Source organism: Lampetra planeri, chromosome 40 (genome assembly GCF_965212315.1).
Source record: "Lampetra planeri chromosome 40, kcLamPlan1.2.h2, whole genome shotgun sequence".
In the NCBI taxonomy this organism is placed as follows: Eukaryota; Metazoa; Chordata; class Hyperoartia; order Petromyzontiformes; family Petromyzontidae; genus Lampetra; species Lampetra planeri.
The window spans coordinates 1,144,054-1,159,834 of record NC_136146.1 but is presented as its reverse complement, the minus strand read 5'-3'; the positions used below and the strand labels follow the sequence as shown (position 1 = coordinate 1,159,834).

The window sequence follows — 15,781 nt, the reverse complement described above, 5'->3', positions numbered from 1 at the left end:
CAAAGTTGTTGTTTTTTTATGCAGCGTCGGAAGAATTGCGGAATGCTGGATCAGCTCATCGCAGGTGGCGATTTAATTGAAGAATCTCACGCAACGCCAATATTTAGATTCTCTCATGGAAGCGTTCACGTCCAAAAAATTAGACGGATGTTTTTTTTCTCTCTTAAGTTTCTGCCCCCCTCCCCGCCACCACCACCGCCCCACCCCTCCTTCACAACCCACAAAGCCCGCATGTCCACAGCGAGAATCAACGCCTCTCTCTCTCTCGCTTTCTCAAAAGTTTGCCGCGGTTTTTTTCCCCATGTGGTTATTTTTTTAATTTTAAATGGCTGCCAACCGCACAAAAAGTCAAAAAAGTCCATGCCGCAGGGCAGAATTACCACGTTATTTTGTTTCCAAAGTTATAGGCATTAGCAGGCGAGGCGTTCAATATTTATCTGTCATCTCAGGAAACATGCGGAGGCGGCCATTTACTTATTTAGAGCGAAAGGTTTTGCGGGGAGAGATCTCTGCTTGTTTGCTCGGTGCTGCTAGGCAAGTGCACCTTTAACACCTCCCGTCAAATAATCAATACCCAATCAATGGGCAAGCACACCCGCGCTCACGATGTTTGTTTATTCTTTGACAAACATTTGCCCGGGGGGAGGGGCGCCCCACCCAGCCCCACCCACCCACCCCCGTCCCTCCCCCGCTTTTTTTTTATCCTGCACAAGAGATAAGTGAAATGTTGGAATTTCTTACACTAACCTGGCTCAACTGTTTGCTCATATTTCCTCCCCCCCCACCGACCTGCCGCGGGCTGGCGGTGCGCGTCTGACGTCAAACCGTGCCCCCCTCCCGAGGAGTCAGAAGGGGGGGGGGCCCTGTTTTGAAACCGCAAGATGAGATTTCAGCCGGCGACGGTCAACGCGGCACTCGACAAATCCTCGCGACGTCGGCCGTGCCGCACAGATATTCACGTCCTGTGTGACGCGAGCGCGCGACACGCAAAAAAAAGAACTCACCCCGGGCCTGCCGTGAGATTAGTAAACAATCGTGATTAATATTTAACTGCCCTTTGTCAGTCCACCCACCCACTTGGAGAAGGGTGGCTTGTTTGATCGCACTCCTGCCAAGCGGCCACGATGGTTAGCACAGGTTGGGGAAGGAAAGGCCCCCCAGGATCGGTTCGAGATTGTCAAATATTAGCGCAGTCTTCTCTTCTTGCTCGTTGTGGCTCTGACGTGGATGCAGAGCAACGACTATCGTACTCGTTCAGCAGAGTGGTGCATCATCATCGCCGTGATGTCGCCTTCGTATTTGTGGATCGGGGCACTTGCGTCGTTCTACGTTGTACGGTTGGTTCTGGATGACCACAGTCGCACACTACCGGAGTTTCGATTTAAAGCTTTGATGACTGCAGGAATTCATCTTCTTGGTTCTTTTGGTAAAGTCACGTAGAATGGAAATAATAAAGTAATAAAAATAAAACATAATAAAATAATTCTCACGACGTTTCGTCCACAACGCAAGCAGCCGTCCTCAGGTGAAAAACAGGTGTGTCGAGAAGACAGAGTCTGAATGAATGAACTTCATTCAGACTCTGTCTTCTCGACAGACCTGTTCTCACGACGTATTCATTCATTCATTCAGACTCTGTCTTCTCGACACACCGGTTCTTCACCTGAGGACGGCTGCTTGCGTTGTGGCCGAAACGTCGTGAGAATTATTTTATTATGTTTTATTTTTATTATTTTATTATTTCCATTCTACGTGACTTTACCGAAAGCACCAAGAAGAAGACACTACCGGAGTGTTTTTCATTTCGCATTTGTGCATCGGGGATCCGCGCATCTGCCGCAGTGGATGCGGTTCAGGGTGGACCACGAGCTTCGTGGAAGGACAAAACCCCAGCGATCGTCTTCCACGTTGGCTCTTTCACAGCGCAGTCACGGATCTTTGTCAACCCACGACGAACTGAAGGCCTCCCCATGGCTTGACCATACTTCACCACGCTGGTCAGTGGGGATAGGTAAAGGGGAGGCCCCGGGTCCCGTTTAATTAAAATCCGCCATCGATGTTAGGAACTGAATAGTTCCCGAAGAAGCTCCCAAGCACACGGAGCGTTGTTACCTCGACTGACCAGTGTGGTGAAGTACGGCCGAACTATTGCCATTACCGACACGGCATCGGGAGACCTTAATCCACCAGTGGATTGATACAAATAATGTGAATCATGATTGTTTTGACGGAGCTATCAATACGGTTCTGCCCTTAATTTGTATACTCAGTCGGTCTTCTTTCATCAGCAGCGTTAGGGTCTTTTTTAAATTGAAAACTTTTGACGTCAGATTGTGAGCGATGATCAGTCTGGCGAGCACACACACACACACGTTTTACCTCCAGCAGTTCCACTTGGCTTTAGAGACGAGAGATGTATATCTAAAATATATCGTCTACGTGTGATCGCATACATACACTCTACGGAGATATGCATATCTCAAAATCGTCACGTCTATTTTCGGAATCTCAATCCCGATTTTTTTTTGGGCGATGTTAAATAATGCAAACGTCCCGACTAATGCGTCTCCCTCTCGAGGCGTTCACGGCGGAAACGGTACGCAACCATTACGACAGCACGGCCGAGGGATATTCAATTGCATTAAGTCAATTTCAAATGTCCCTCATGCAAAGATAGTAATTGGCTCTCGTTCATTATTATTATTATTAATCTCATTCCGGCTGGGCAGCGGCATGGCCGGAGCAACGGGATGGCGAGCGGGAAGGTAGCGAGCTCAAATCCCCGGCCGAAAGTCACCGCAGCCGATCATCTCTCAGGGCTCGGTAAAATGAGTTACCGCATTGAGAGAGGACTAGGCGGGTCACCCTCTGCGTCACGGGTCATTTGGGGGATGTCCATCGTCGACAGCGACGAGCACTTGCCCCGTCGATTGTTCGAATGACCAAAGAGACTTTATCAAGAAAATGTTTTTCTCATTGTTATCGATCCATTGGAATGCACCGCTTTCCATCCGTTTGTGAAAGAAACCCACACGAAACCTCTGGCCAGAGCAAATTGCAGCCGAAGCATCTTGTCCGATCGCTGGCTGTTTTGTTAGAAGGTCTCTTTGCTATCTCTCTCTCTCAGTTCCTCCTTGTCCTCGCGCTCAATCCACGCTTTCGTTCTTTCTCTCTTTTTGCCAACCCCCTACGCTGAAACAAACTTCCCCCTCCGCTTAAAGCGGTCACCTTCGCTCACTAGCTTTCGCTCCGCACTCAAAACTCACGTATTGTTACCCCTAGCTCACCCCACGACCCCTTAATCTCCCCCTCATAATGGCCATCGTTATTTTTCCCTCTTCATATTCTCACTACACGGCTTTCACTAATTCCCCATTCGTTCAATCTATTCATCATCATCATTCACTGCCATCAATTTCACTTTCACCAAATTCGCACACTGCAGACTTGCACCCATTGCATCCGCTCGTCTATTTTATTCACCCCATCTCCACGATTACATCCTCACGTACCGTGTACCGTTGTTAATTCTGTGTAATGTGCCTTGGGTAAGGCGCTGCATAAATTCCTTCAAGATAAGATGTCGAATAAGAAATAATAAACTGCTAATGTCCACCGCGCCTGACTCAACTTTCCGCAAGAGCCCACCTTGGCCCCCGTGCCATTGACTCTGCGGTGTGTCCTACAGACCCCCGCTTGCGTCGACAGCGTATGCGAGCGGGGGGTGGGGGGGGGTACCAGGTGGAACATGTCCATCGACAGTCCTTTAAGGAGAGAGCGTCACTGCGCCCGGCGGCGAGGAAAGAGATGCGAGAGCTTGAAAAACGAAGACGGACTCCCCTGCATGGGGCCACTCGTGTTTGTTTGTGATTTTTGGCATGCGTTGTTTTCCAATAAAACGCTGCCACAAGCCGTATTAAAAATGCCCCGCGCGTTTTTGTTTTGTAGATACAGCCGCAAGGAGTGCTTGCATTTGTTTTATTTCCTCCGAGTTCGTAAGCACTTTGCAGGATGCACGCGTAACCTGCACGCTCTTTCGGATAATGTTCCAAAGTCATATTTGCATGAGAGACAGTCAAAGCGTTTTGATAGCAAGATATTAAAAGTGCGCGTAAGCGTGCGGTACAAGCGCCGTTTTCAAGCCGCATCTCTCCGCGCATTGTACGAGAACGTAATAAGGGATGGAAGTCGCCATTGCATTGTGGGATGAGGACCTGCCCACACCGTGTCAGTGATGGGGATCGTTTGGTCATACTTTACCACGCTGCTCGGTCGCACTTGATAAATGAGGTGGTTAGGACCATTTCAGATGCAACTGCCCACAGATGTCTGTGTGTATGTACGTTGAACTTCTTTCGCACCATACATAGCCAACCGTGCTAATCGGATATACTTTTACATTATAATTCCAGTTGCATAATGGAAATGTGCGCTAACCACTGCACAGAACTCTACCCGCCAAGTTGTCATGATAAACTGTCGTAATATATGCTTTAAATAAAGCAGAACATTTATTAGCAGTGAGCTTATAGAATGTGTATGTGTGTATACATACTGTCAAACATCTCAGAAAGTAAACCCAGAGCACCTGGGTCTGTTCTGTGACCTTCTGCCAGCGAGCCTCCAACATTTCAACAGTACACCTAGCCTGGCACAAACGCCATAGTGACATCACCACCACTTAGTGAGAGATCACGGTTGTTGGTGGTGTTGTTGATATGCAGATGAAAAGAATGAAGGGCTTTTAAGATATTGTTCATTTGTACCTTTTAATTTTCCTTTATAAATGGTGACATCTTAACTCTCAGTGGAACAACTCTGGGGGGGGAGGAGGAGGGAATCCTCGTTAGAAATGACTGCTACAATACCAAGAAGCAACTTTCGTGAGAATAATAAATAGGCGAGCGAGTGAGAATGATGCCAGCGGAGGTATTTCACAGCTTCAGATTTCCGATCCTGCATAGTCCATTGGATTCTCTTTTCGACGCTTCAATCCTTCCCGCGGCTGCTAGATTTGGCGGTACGAGAGAGTTCTTACCTCCTTGACCCAAAGTGGAGCAGGCTGATGAATTTAGCACAAATAAGAACAAAAGTCTTTGCGCACAGAAGCCGCGCTGAGTTATAAGGCCCTTCCAGCTCCACTAGGATGTTTGGCCAATTCGTGAGAGAAGGCTGCAATGCCTGGTAGAAAATCGCCACGTTAAAAGTGAATCACTTTAACAGTAAATAAACATCGAAATCCACACGTACAGGTAAGCAACCCCATTTGTTGCATTGCCACCTACTGGCAACCTCTTAAGAGTGGCAATCGGGCGAGACGGTGGCTCGAGATGACTGCCACTGCATGCAGTCGACGCCCCGCGCCTGCACCGATGATTCCTAACGAGGACGAGGCACGCTCGCAGCTTCGTCGCCCGCCACTGCGGGCAACACGGCCACGGTTTTCGTCTCGTTTCAGGAACTGCGCGGCGTGGCACTATTTTTTGTCGGGGGTACGTTTCGCGCGCGTCTCTGCGCAAAAAAAAAATACAAATCGGGTCGGGAGACGCCGACAACGCGAACACGCCGATCCCTCGCACAACCGCGCACAGCTAAGTCGTTCGAAGGAGCTCGCACCCGACGGCCACGAGTTGTCGCCCGATCACCCGCCGGCCCCAGCTCTCCCGCGTCGAGTCCTCCGTGCGCGTACCTGCTGCTGCTGCTGCTGCTGAAGGTGGAGCATCTCGGCGGTGCTCATCTCCAGCGCCGCGACGTCTCCGTTGATCCTGCCGCCCAACTCGCGCCCGCCCTCCAGCTGACCGCCGTTGATCCTCACCGGGCTCGCAATAACCCTGCCGCCTCCCGTCTCTATCCCGCCATCCTGCATGGTGGAGGAGAGTCTGCGTCGCGCGCCGCCGCCGTCGACCGTCACCGGGAGGAGAAAGAGGAGAGATAATTTCGCGTCAGGCCAATTCTACGTAGGTGTCGCGGTTGGGCTTTGTGTGTCTCGCTCTCGCGCTCTCTCTTTGTCACTTTCGAGTGGCATTGAAATACAACATTCTTTTCGAAATCCACTTTCCTAGGCCATTTGGATTTGAAATTAGCGGGGAATTCTCGCTATGCGGTCTTCAAAAACCGCAAATGTCTCATCCGTTTAAACAAACGACTCATGGAAAGGCTCGCACGCTGACGGAAATCAACTCAAACGATGACACAGCCACTGCTGACGTCCGACGTTTCGTTGCTAGTGCTTGCGGCTTCTTAGGGAAAATGTAATTGTTCAGGTCAGGGCATTGTTCACGACCTGAAAACGCATTAGACACTTATACTACGTACAACATCGCAAGTCAGACTCACAGGCGATTTTAGCGTTGACGGAAATGTGAACATCTACAATGACAGTTACACCACCATGCACAAACACCACACTGGGTGTGGGTGTGTTAATTGGTCAGGGCAGATATGTGGCGGTCGGATACGCAAGATTATAGCACAATTAAGCAATACAATTTACAATTAAATTTGATGTTAACTGCAATGATAGAGCGTTTAACGATCGTCAATCTGCCCATGATCAAACTACCCGGAATAAGTCTGATTTACATGAGAAAAGCGGCTCCCGTAACGCCGCCGTGCAAAGTAGAGGGCATTGCAACAAAGTCCATTGTTCTACTGTACTTCTATGATATCACAGCCATCAGAATGAGAATCGGAATCTTTATTGAGCCTGCAGGAGGAATCCGATGAGCTATGAAGCTCTTCTCCACGGATGTCCCGGTAGGGGCGGGTCGGCAAGTTAAGCCCGCGGCGACTGGCGAAGTACGCCATGAGTAAGCCCTCATTGAGCAGTGGACAGAGGAAGGGCTCCAGGTTCCATTACGGTTCGTTCGCACGGAAGAACCTCGCCTGCTCTCATGGCTCCTTAACAAGTGGGTGCTGCCAGGTTTTCACAGAGGAGAGGTGGTGGGGGGGGGGTTGGCGATAATTGCCGTGTTTAATCACGATTGGGTAATTTGCGGGGAGAATTTGTTCAACATTTGGTCAATTTGGACCATGATTTCGCACCTCCGATAAGCACGGTTGGCTACGTACTGTACAATAGAAGTTCAACACATACACACCCACAATACCCACTCTTGCGGATAACGTCATGGGATCTTTAAAATTATTTTTAAACACATTTTTTAAACAAGTAAGGCCCACTGAGCTGGCCACAAATGATATGCCAGTGAAGTGGCTTATCATATGGAAATCTATAGCACCCAAATACTCTGAAAGCCTTTCTAAATGTGCAGGTTAAAAACCAGAGAAATCCGGAGAAAAATCTACGCAACAACAGATAGAGATAACATGCCAACTCAAAATATACAGTAGGCGTCAGCTTCGGGATCAAACCCATGGCCTCCTGCATATCAGGCGTTTACATCTCTTAGTCAGTGGCAGTAATAACCAGGGCGGCCGCCGGATTTGAACAGCGAAGCTCCGCAACGAGCGGCGAACGGCGTCACCCCTGGGCCGTGTCATCACCCACAACGGGATGCGGCCTTCTGTCATCTTGTTTCCACTGTCACCAACTTGAGATATTTGTGGAATTGTCCAAGAAGGGACGTGATTTTTAGAGTTGCTTATTATTCCGGCAGTCTAATAACCATTTCCCATTCCGATGACGTAGGTGTACGTCATCAGTTTTTTTTTCCGATTCCGTTCTCGGTGACGTACGTCATAAAATAACTTTATTGGTACACCTTCAGGTCGGAAGACGTACCGAGGCTCCCACAAGGCCAGGCGGGAGGGCATGTGGCACAGTTCGGCTCCGGCTTACATAGAGTGTGGTCGTGTCGCTATTGTTCTCTGCGGTGAGTAACAATGTCTTTAAAAACAACGGCGCTACACCTCTCTAAATAAAGTGAAAGCCGAGCTGCTTGCACGTTCCGAGATTCAGCGGTGAACGGGACACCCACACCCTGCAACTTGCAGGCGTATCGAGACGGGAAAGGGTTAACTGGATGCAATTTCACGAAGTCTCGGGTCCATAATGCTGAGCAGCTTTTGTAGTTTTGCCATCGGTTGTGGTGACCATGTGGCAGCGTTTCAATGTTCTCTTGGGGGGAGGGACGTGGGCAATGTTTTGTCACTGCCCAATAATGAATAGCAACACAAGGGCCCAAGCTAGCAGGGCACTGCGCGAACAACATGGAGTAATATCCAAAGGAATTCACTGCACCTGTGCGTCTCTGCGTGTGTGAAATCGGAGGCGGAAAAAAAATAACTTTTTCGGAAAATTAATGAGAAATAAAATAAGCAAGCCGTCAAGTGAATATCTATAAACATTGCTATCAGATTAAACTAGATATATACGTAACTAAACTCCAACTATTTTATTTTATTTCAACAGGTAAGGCCCAATGAGTTATATAGCGAAGTGACTTATCACGTCTACATTTATCACAGCCAAATACTCTATACACATGTCCATGCGAGGTGGCCATGATATGGCAGTGTAGCGATGGATTCTTGAATCTATCTGTGCCGATCGCTGAGTGTTTCCAACTGTTTTGTGAGAGCTTTTCTCCTTGGCACGCCAGTTTTCTCCCCCGTGGGAAACACACATCAATGTCATTGACAAAACGTGCCAATTCAGAGTACGGATGAAAAAACAAACATCTTGAGACTCAGTGAGACTGTCCTACGGAAATAAATGCTAGAATGATGATAATTATTACGCCTAAAACTGGCTTCACATATATTTTTAATTATGATCAAAATCATTACAAAAGATGGCAAGGCTACATTCCGACTGCGTGACTAAGTAAAAAAAAACTACAGATCAGAAGAAACATCAAGCAAGCTGATACGCTCCCACCGAGCCGAATGACGGCAAGATAAGAAGATAACTTCAGAAAATTTGATGTGCAGAAAAAAAATGCATAAACATGAATGGGGAACGATATGAATGATTACAGATGTATTTATTTGTTCACGACACGGGGATTATGACACCCAAGGGGGAATGAGCCGACAGAAAATTAGCGAAGAACTCGTCGATGAATGATGCAGGCTCGGTCTCAAGATATAAATATGAGAGGGGGAAAAGTCGTTCACAATAAGTTTGGTGAACAAAGCACCTCGATTGTTGGAGGGATAGAAATTTAAAAGGCAACAGAGCACATTTACCCCAGGCGAACAGCGAGGGTGGACTGGCATAAAGATGACGAAGTGAGCAGGAGAAGGGTGAAGTATCTTTAGAAACTTTAATCTAATCATGATCAGCAGAACACCAATATGACTGCACGATAACGTTTTCAATCAGTGCACAAAGCACGGCAGATGCGGATAACTGATGCACAAATGGAAAATTAAAAACTCTCCGGCAGTGTGCGACTGTGCTCATCCAGAACAGACCGTACAACCTTGATTTGAAGCGTCTGTACAAAGTGTAACTACGTAATGCCCCGATCCACAAACATGAAGCAGATACACATTCCGCTGCTCGTGACCCGGTTATCTGGCCTGACCACCTGAATGTGAAATCGAAGCTGTTGCCCTGCATCTAAGTAAGCCGTACGGAAGGAGTGCATGTTGCCTGCTGTGGACGTAGAGTTTGTAAACATGCACGCTGACAAAACACATTTAAACAAAAACCGACAGGTACAAAAAGAACCCGGGAGAGATGCCATGCTAGATTTGAAGCTTTCGTGACTGCAAGGATTCATACTCTTAGGTTTTTTCGGTAAAGTCAAGTAGGTAAAAAATAAAATACTTTAGTTGTTTTCATTTATTTTATTTTATTTTTTACCTACGCGACTTTACCGAAAAAAACCTAAGAGTATAGATGTCATGCTGTGAATGCCAATAAATTATATGCATCATCATCATAATGATGATGACGTCACCCTGCTGCTCTATTTAAGACCTGAAGCAGGTGGATTGCTTCACTATTCTGGCAAATCGCCCGATGATACTGGTTGATGTAATTACCAGCGAAACGTCGTACTACTCAGATTGTAAATGTTGTGGATTTACTCTCCAACACACCGGTGGGCTGAAGTAGTAACTAATTGGCGTTTTGTTTACGTGACAAATCCCTTACCAATTGGCTGTGTCGGGTGGTGGAGGGTTACGACACATTCTTACTTACGCAATGTAACTCAAAATCCTTTATGAATAATTTTGGTCACAAAAAAGATATATATCAGACAACATAATTTTTTTATATCGTATTGAGCATTTTTTTTTTAAGTGAGTGGATTTCGAGGAAAGCAGTAGCAGAGGTGGGAGGGCGATGCGGTGCGATCGTACTCGGCGGTACGTTGAGCGGAAAGAGAGAAGGGCGCAGGACAGGGCAGCATGCAGAAGGTTGGCAAGGACAGCAGAACAGCCCCACGTGAGTGGGACAAACGCGCGGAAGGAGCGAAGGGAGTGGATTTCGACAGGACGCGTCCCAGCGGTCAAGCCGAATGTTGAAGTGGCAGTCCAAAGGGAAGGAACGCAACCAAGACGAATGCCAGGAATTTTGCCTCACTTGATACAGTCAATTTTAGCTGTGACGGTCCCACCTGATGACGGAGACTTGTGTTGCCTCTGAAACGTCGTGTTTTATTATTTTATTTCTATCATTATTTCAATTATTTTATTATTTATTTTTATTACTTATTTTTACCTACGTGACTTTACCGAAACAACCTAAGAGTAAGACGAAGAGCACCTAGGTAAGAGCAATGCGATTAACTCGTGCTGAAGTGAGATGGGTTGTGGCATCGCAGGATTTTGAGGGATGGTGATGTGGGACAACCTTCATCCAGCAGTGATAATGATAATGAAGTGTTGTCAGGAAAGACATTCAAACAGAGGCAAATATCTTCTCACTGTAAGAAAACATTTAATAATCAACATCTAACCACCTACATTAGTGCTGCATCTCCGTGCGTCCAAAATCAAGAACGTTTTCACGTACACACATTTAAGAATTTCAGTTGACACGTGCTTATCAAAGTGCAGCTCGGATAACGACAACATATAGCACATTATCATAATTGTCATCATCACCGCCATCACCAGCCATCATCAATCCACCGTGGGATTAATTCATTTCCGTGCCGATGTGTGACGTCACTAAACAGCATTTTCAATGTTTACTTCCTGCGGATTAAACAATTTGAGTAGATTGCCTCTATGATGCCAAGACGCACATTGTATCCGAAATTAGATTCACGTCGTGACAAATTGGCACAAAACACATTTTTTTTGTGAGATTACGTGTGCTATTTTCAGAGATGCATATCAGAGGAGTAATTTTGGCATTAATTGTGAGGCTTATTTATTTGATTAAGGCATAATAGGAGAGTGCGAGAAAGGACGGCTTAAAAAGCTGATGGCCATTTGTTGGAGATTATTAAAAATGCCATGATTAAATTAATCAGGCTCCTGTCAAAAAATCAAAGAGGGCTTGCAGATAAAAAGGAAAAGCCTCGCTTGGATATAATGCAGAAAATTTGATTTGAGGGACATTCTGAAGGTCACTGCTTTGAATGCAGTCTTGGGAATTGTAAAAAAAAAATGTTAACTGACAAATTCTCTGCATCATACGGCTGATAAAGAAAGTGGATACGGACTCTTGCAAAGGTGGCAGTGACCATTTATAAAAAAAAGCGATTCACAGCATCATCGTTAGGATAAATATTTTTATGTAAAAAGAAATCATCTCCGCTGAGAGCAATTATGTTGCACTGCCCGAGTCAATGCAAATTAACACTCAATTAATTTACTAAACAAGCAAATAAATGACTGGCAAAAAGAGACACGTGCGTGCGCCTTTAATTCCCACTATTATTTACTGCAGTAATATTCAGAGAGACGATATGAAAATAATGCCCGTCACGAATATTATCGCCGGAGCCTATGCTAAAACAGCATAAATTATGCATAGGGCACCCGTATTTAAAATGATGAATGTTTCATCGTATTCACCCAAGTGCAGATCTTTTTTACACTCTAGCTCTTTGAGTAAGTACTACTGGCCAATCTATTTATTTATTCATTCATTTATGTTATTCCGTATTAAAACAACAACAAACATTTCTACGGCAATGGCAATTGCAAAAATGAAAATTCGCGACTGCTTCATCTGCACCGTTCCAATAACGAAAGACAAAACAATGTTGCGCGAAACGTTGCGGCAAACGTTCCTGGGAACAATTTTTTTTTACCCGGGAATAATTCGATTTCACTTCGACGTAACGACAGGAAAAAAACCGGTGGCGCGCCCTTGTCGGACCGAACTGAATTGGTGAGGAATTCTCACGCGCGTCAGGGTAATTCCGCTCAAGTAGTCGTGTGACGGCGCAAATTCGCGAACACCGCTTCAAACGTACATCTGACCGTCTGCACAAATGAAACAAAATTCGGTTGGATTGAAAGGAAGGTTTATTTAATCCTTTAATTTTGAGAAGAAGCGCACCCCATCGGTGTGCGTGTGTGCATGTCCGTGACCTAAAATGTACGCTGCTTTAAAACCTTTTTTCTCAACACTGTTTCGTCATTGGGGGTAGTTTGCCCATACTTCACCACGCTGGTCAGCGCAGGTTGGGCGAAGAGTGTTCGCGTGACGGCCTCGGTGACCTCTTCCTAACTGTGAAAGCAATCACGCGCTGTTCAAGCTCACTTTGGAGTTCACGCCATTAGAATACAGAGCGGCATTGTTTCCAAAACGATAATTGTGACCGACAAATTACGCCGCGTTGAATATAACGAAAACAAAGATCCCCCGTAAGGCCTTAGCGGGATGCTGGGGCAAGTGCTGTTAGCGAGAGCACCTATGAAGGCCGGCACGGCACACGAGGGGGTGGGTGGCCAGCACCAACACCTGGCCGCCTTTGTCTCCCCATTGGCGATGTTCCCACGTTGCACCAGGTACTCATTTGAGGCTGAGTCGACCGAGGGAAGGACGCCACATGACCGGTTCATCACAATCGTCACCGGCGTTGCCCGGTGAGCGGGAAATCGAACCCGGGACGCCGGGTTCGTAGCGCAGCGTGTCCCAACACGCGACACGGCGCTGAGAACTGCGCCAAGAAGCAACTCCACGCGTCGCCCCAGAGCGAAGGAGAAGGCCGCCATCCGCTCACCTCGCCAAGTGAGTAACGCATTACATCGTTTCCGCCAAAGTGTACGCGTCTTTCGCACTGTAAACTGCAAATTTCTTCACTTCCTTCCTAGACCGACGGCGAGGGGAGAGTGCAACAAAGGAATTCCTATTCCTCAAGGCATTGGGGGTGGAGGAGGATGGTTGGGAGGGTGGCGGCGGCTGCTGCTGCCGCGGGGGGGAACTGACACACCATGGCCAGACTTACCCACACATTCGCTGCCGCGCGCGTGCGCGTGCGTGCGTGCGCGTGTGTGTGTGGGGTTGTGCAGGCGGGGTGGGATTGTGTGCTTAAGGAAATACGAGACGTCTCATGCAGGGCAAGATGGTGATGCCGCTAAATGCCGCCACGGCCGCCACCACCGCTGCTCTCGCTCGGGAGACGTCTGCAAGATGATCTAGAGAGGGGGGTGGGTGGGGGAGGCAGTCTGAGACTTCTCGAACACCTGAGTCGTCTCGCCTAGATGTTAACTACCTCGCCCGGTATGCAGGGAGGTTCGTGGGTTCGATCCTGCTGTGTGTTTGGAGCTTGCTGCGCGTGTTCTCATTTCTCTCTCTGCCCGCGGTCGCGTGGATTTTGTTCCCCTCCAAATTTAGCAACACGCGTTTCGAGCATTTGTCTGCTTTGCATGTTCCACACGATGAGCCATTTTGTTGAGCTATCATATGTGGCCAGGTCGCTTATGAAAAAAAATCCTATATAGCTCCGTCGGTCTTTCCTGTAAAATAAAAATGGTTTAATGGTTTATAGCTTCACTCGGTGAGGAAGCTGCCCTCCTTTATCTCCGCACTTGAACTTGGAAGTATTTATTTATTTGTTTATCTAAACAGTTTTTGAGCACAGGCCCATAAAACAGCACCTTTATATAGCTGTGACAGATCGCACCTCCGATTAGCACGGTTGGCTACGTACGGCGCGAACAGAAGTTCAACATATATCCATAGATAAAGAGTGTGACACGCTTCTCGAATTCAGTAAGGCCATTATTCCGAGAGCATTGGAAAAAAAGTGGACGATGATAGGAAAGGGAATTGCAAAGCGGAGCTGTGCGATTGGCAAGCAGCAGAATGATAAGTATTGTGATCTTCAGTGTGGTGGTGGTGGTTGAACACAATGTGGTCGATGACACCAAACAGTCGGTCTGATAGACCGGATTCTCTACATTCTTGGAACAATCAATGAGTTAAGTTCACAGCAAACGGTAATCACGACAGTAGCAATAGAAGAGTGAATAAGAGACGACTGACGGGCGGTCAGTGACTGCAGTGCATCAGTGGAGTGCTGCATTATCAATCAACCTGACTGATTTACGTTGATCAATATCAATGGAAGAGAGAGTTAAAAAAAACATGAAAATAAAAAAATGTTCAGCGTTAGACCCTTTTTTGTATTTCTTGTACACTTTTAAATTAACCGCCAAACAGAGAAAACATCGTATTCACCGCGCAACGTATTTGATCTAGGATCTAGCCATTGAGGGGGATGTTTTTTTTTGTTAATCAATTAAATGCTAATTTAAATGGACCACTTTACACTCATCACAGGCGCGTGCGTTAGTTAGCACTTGCGGGTTTCATTGCACGGACGTTCACGGAGTCGGCACCGGGGAGAGTTTCGCTTTGGAATCTAAGGGGGGGGGGTGAATGTGATGTCAGGTGGGGCTATGGGAAAAATTCTGCTACCTGGGAGAACTGCCAATAAAATTGCGGGGAAAGGCCAAAGGGAGAGAAAAAAAACCCCAGCTGAGGTTGCAGAGCTTTTAGAGAAGCACATGAAGGGTCCTACTTCCCAGCCTCTTGATTGTCACCATGGTGAAAGTAAATACTGCCGGGCAGGTCTGTTTGCATGCGCACTCATGCAAACACATACGCCATGAGTGGGATTTTTATGATTAAACTTCTTTATCGCAATGCAAAGCTTAAACACTGGGGGGGAGAGGTGGGTGCTCGTACACATTGCAATTCCAGCCCGCTGCTGCTGCTGCTATTGCTCTGGTCTTTCATTTATTTGATCGGTTACGTTGTAATCTAGTAACGAAATAAGCACGCACACTTAGAATATTCTTTTTTTTACAATTCCAGCTCTTGGAAGTTGACGGTTACCACCGTGAAACTCTAGTTTGTCATTTTGTTTGTGTTTTGTCGTAATTGAAAGTTTGTTTATCGATATATACGGGGACCATTTATTGATTTGCTTTAAAGGGACATTCTATATTGTAATGAACAAAAAATGGCACCGCAGTTATGAGGAATAGAGGATTTAATCTCGAGTTCCGTTTAAGTCGTATAACCAACATCCACACCGCCAGGTCATTTGTGTGTGAAATTAGCGAGGAGATTCCCACTACAGCCCTCCTAGGCAAACGCTCGCACGCTCCACACACACACACACCGGTGGAGATAAACCCCAAGGACGACACTGTTTTTCGCTCCTCAAGTCACACCCTAAACAAGCTCCCGGGCACCTGCGGCGAAACGTCGGACACCGTGTGCCGGTGTTGGTGCGGTAGAACCAACGGCACCCCCCCCCCCCCCAGACATCACGAGCGCGGATAGCCACGCAGCGGTGGCACAATGACGACGAGATCGACTCGCCAACGTGCTGCGCAGTACACAACGCGACCACCACCATTCCGTTTTGGTTATCAATCAGCCCGCGTC

General features: G+C 47.1%; 1 protein-coding gene across 1 annotated transcript in view; it reads right to left on the bottom strand.

Moving 5' to 3' along the window:
* The window catches only part of LOC144731712 (forkhead box protein P2-like), a 181,801-nt gene that overhangs the window by 153,369 nt on the left and 12,651 nt on the right, over nucleotides 1–15,781 (bottom strand). The window contains exon 2 of the mRNA XM_078612897.1: nucleotides 5,690–5,879. Within this exon, the coding sequence (XP_078469023.1) occupies nucleotides 5,690–5,866 (177 nt within the window). The 5' untranslated portion in view covers nucleotides 5,867–5,879. The remainder of the gene's footprint in view (nucleotides 1–5,689; nucleotides 5,880–15,781) is intronic.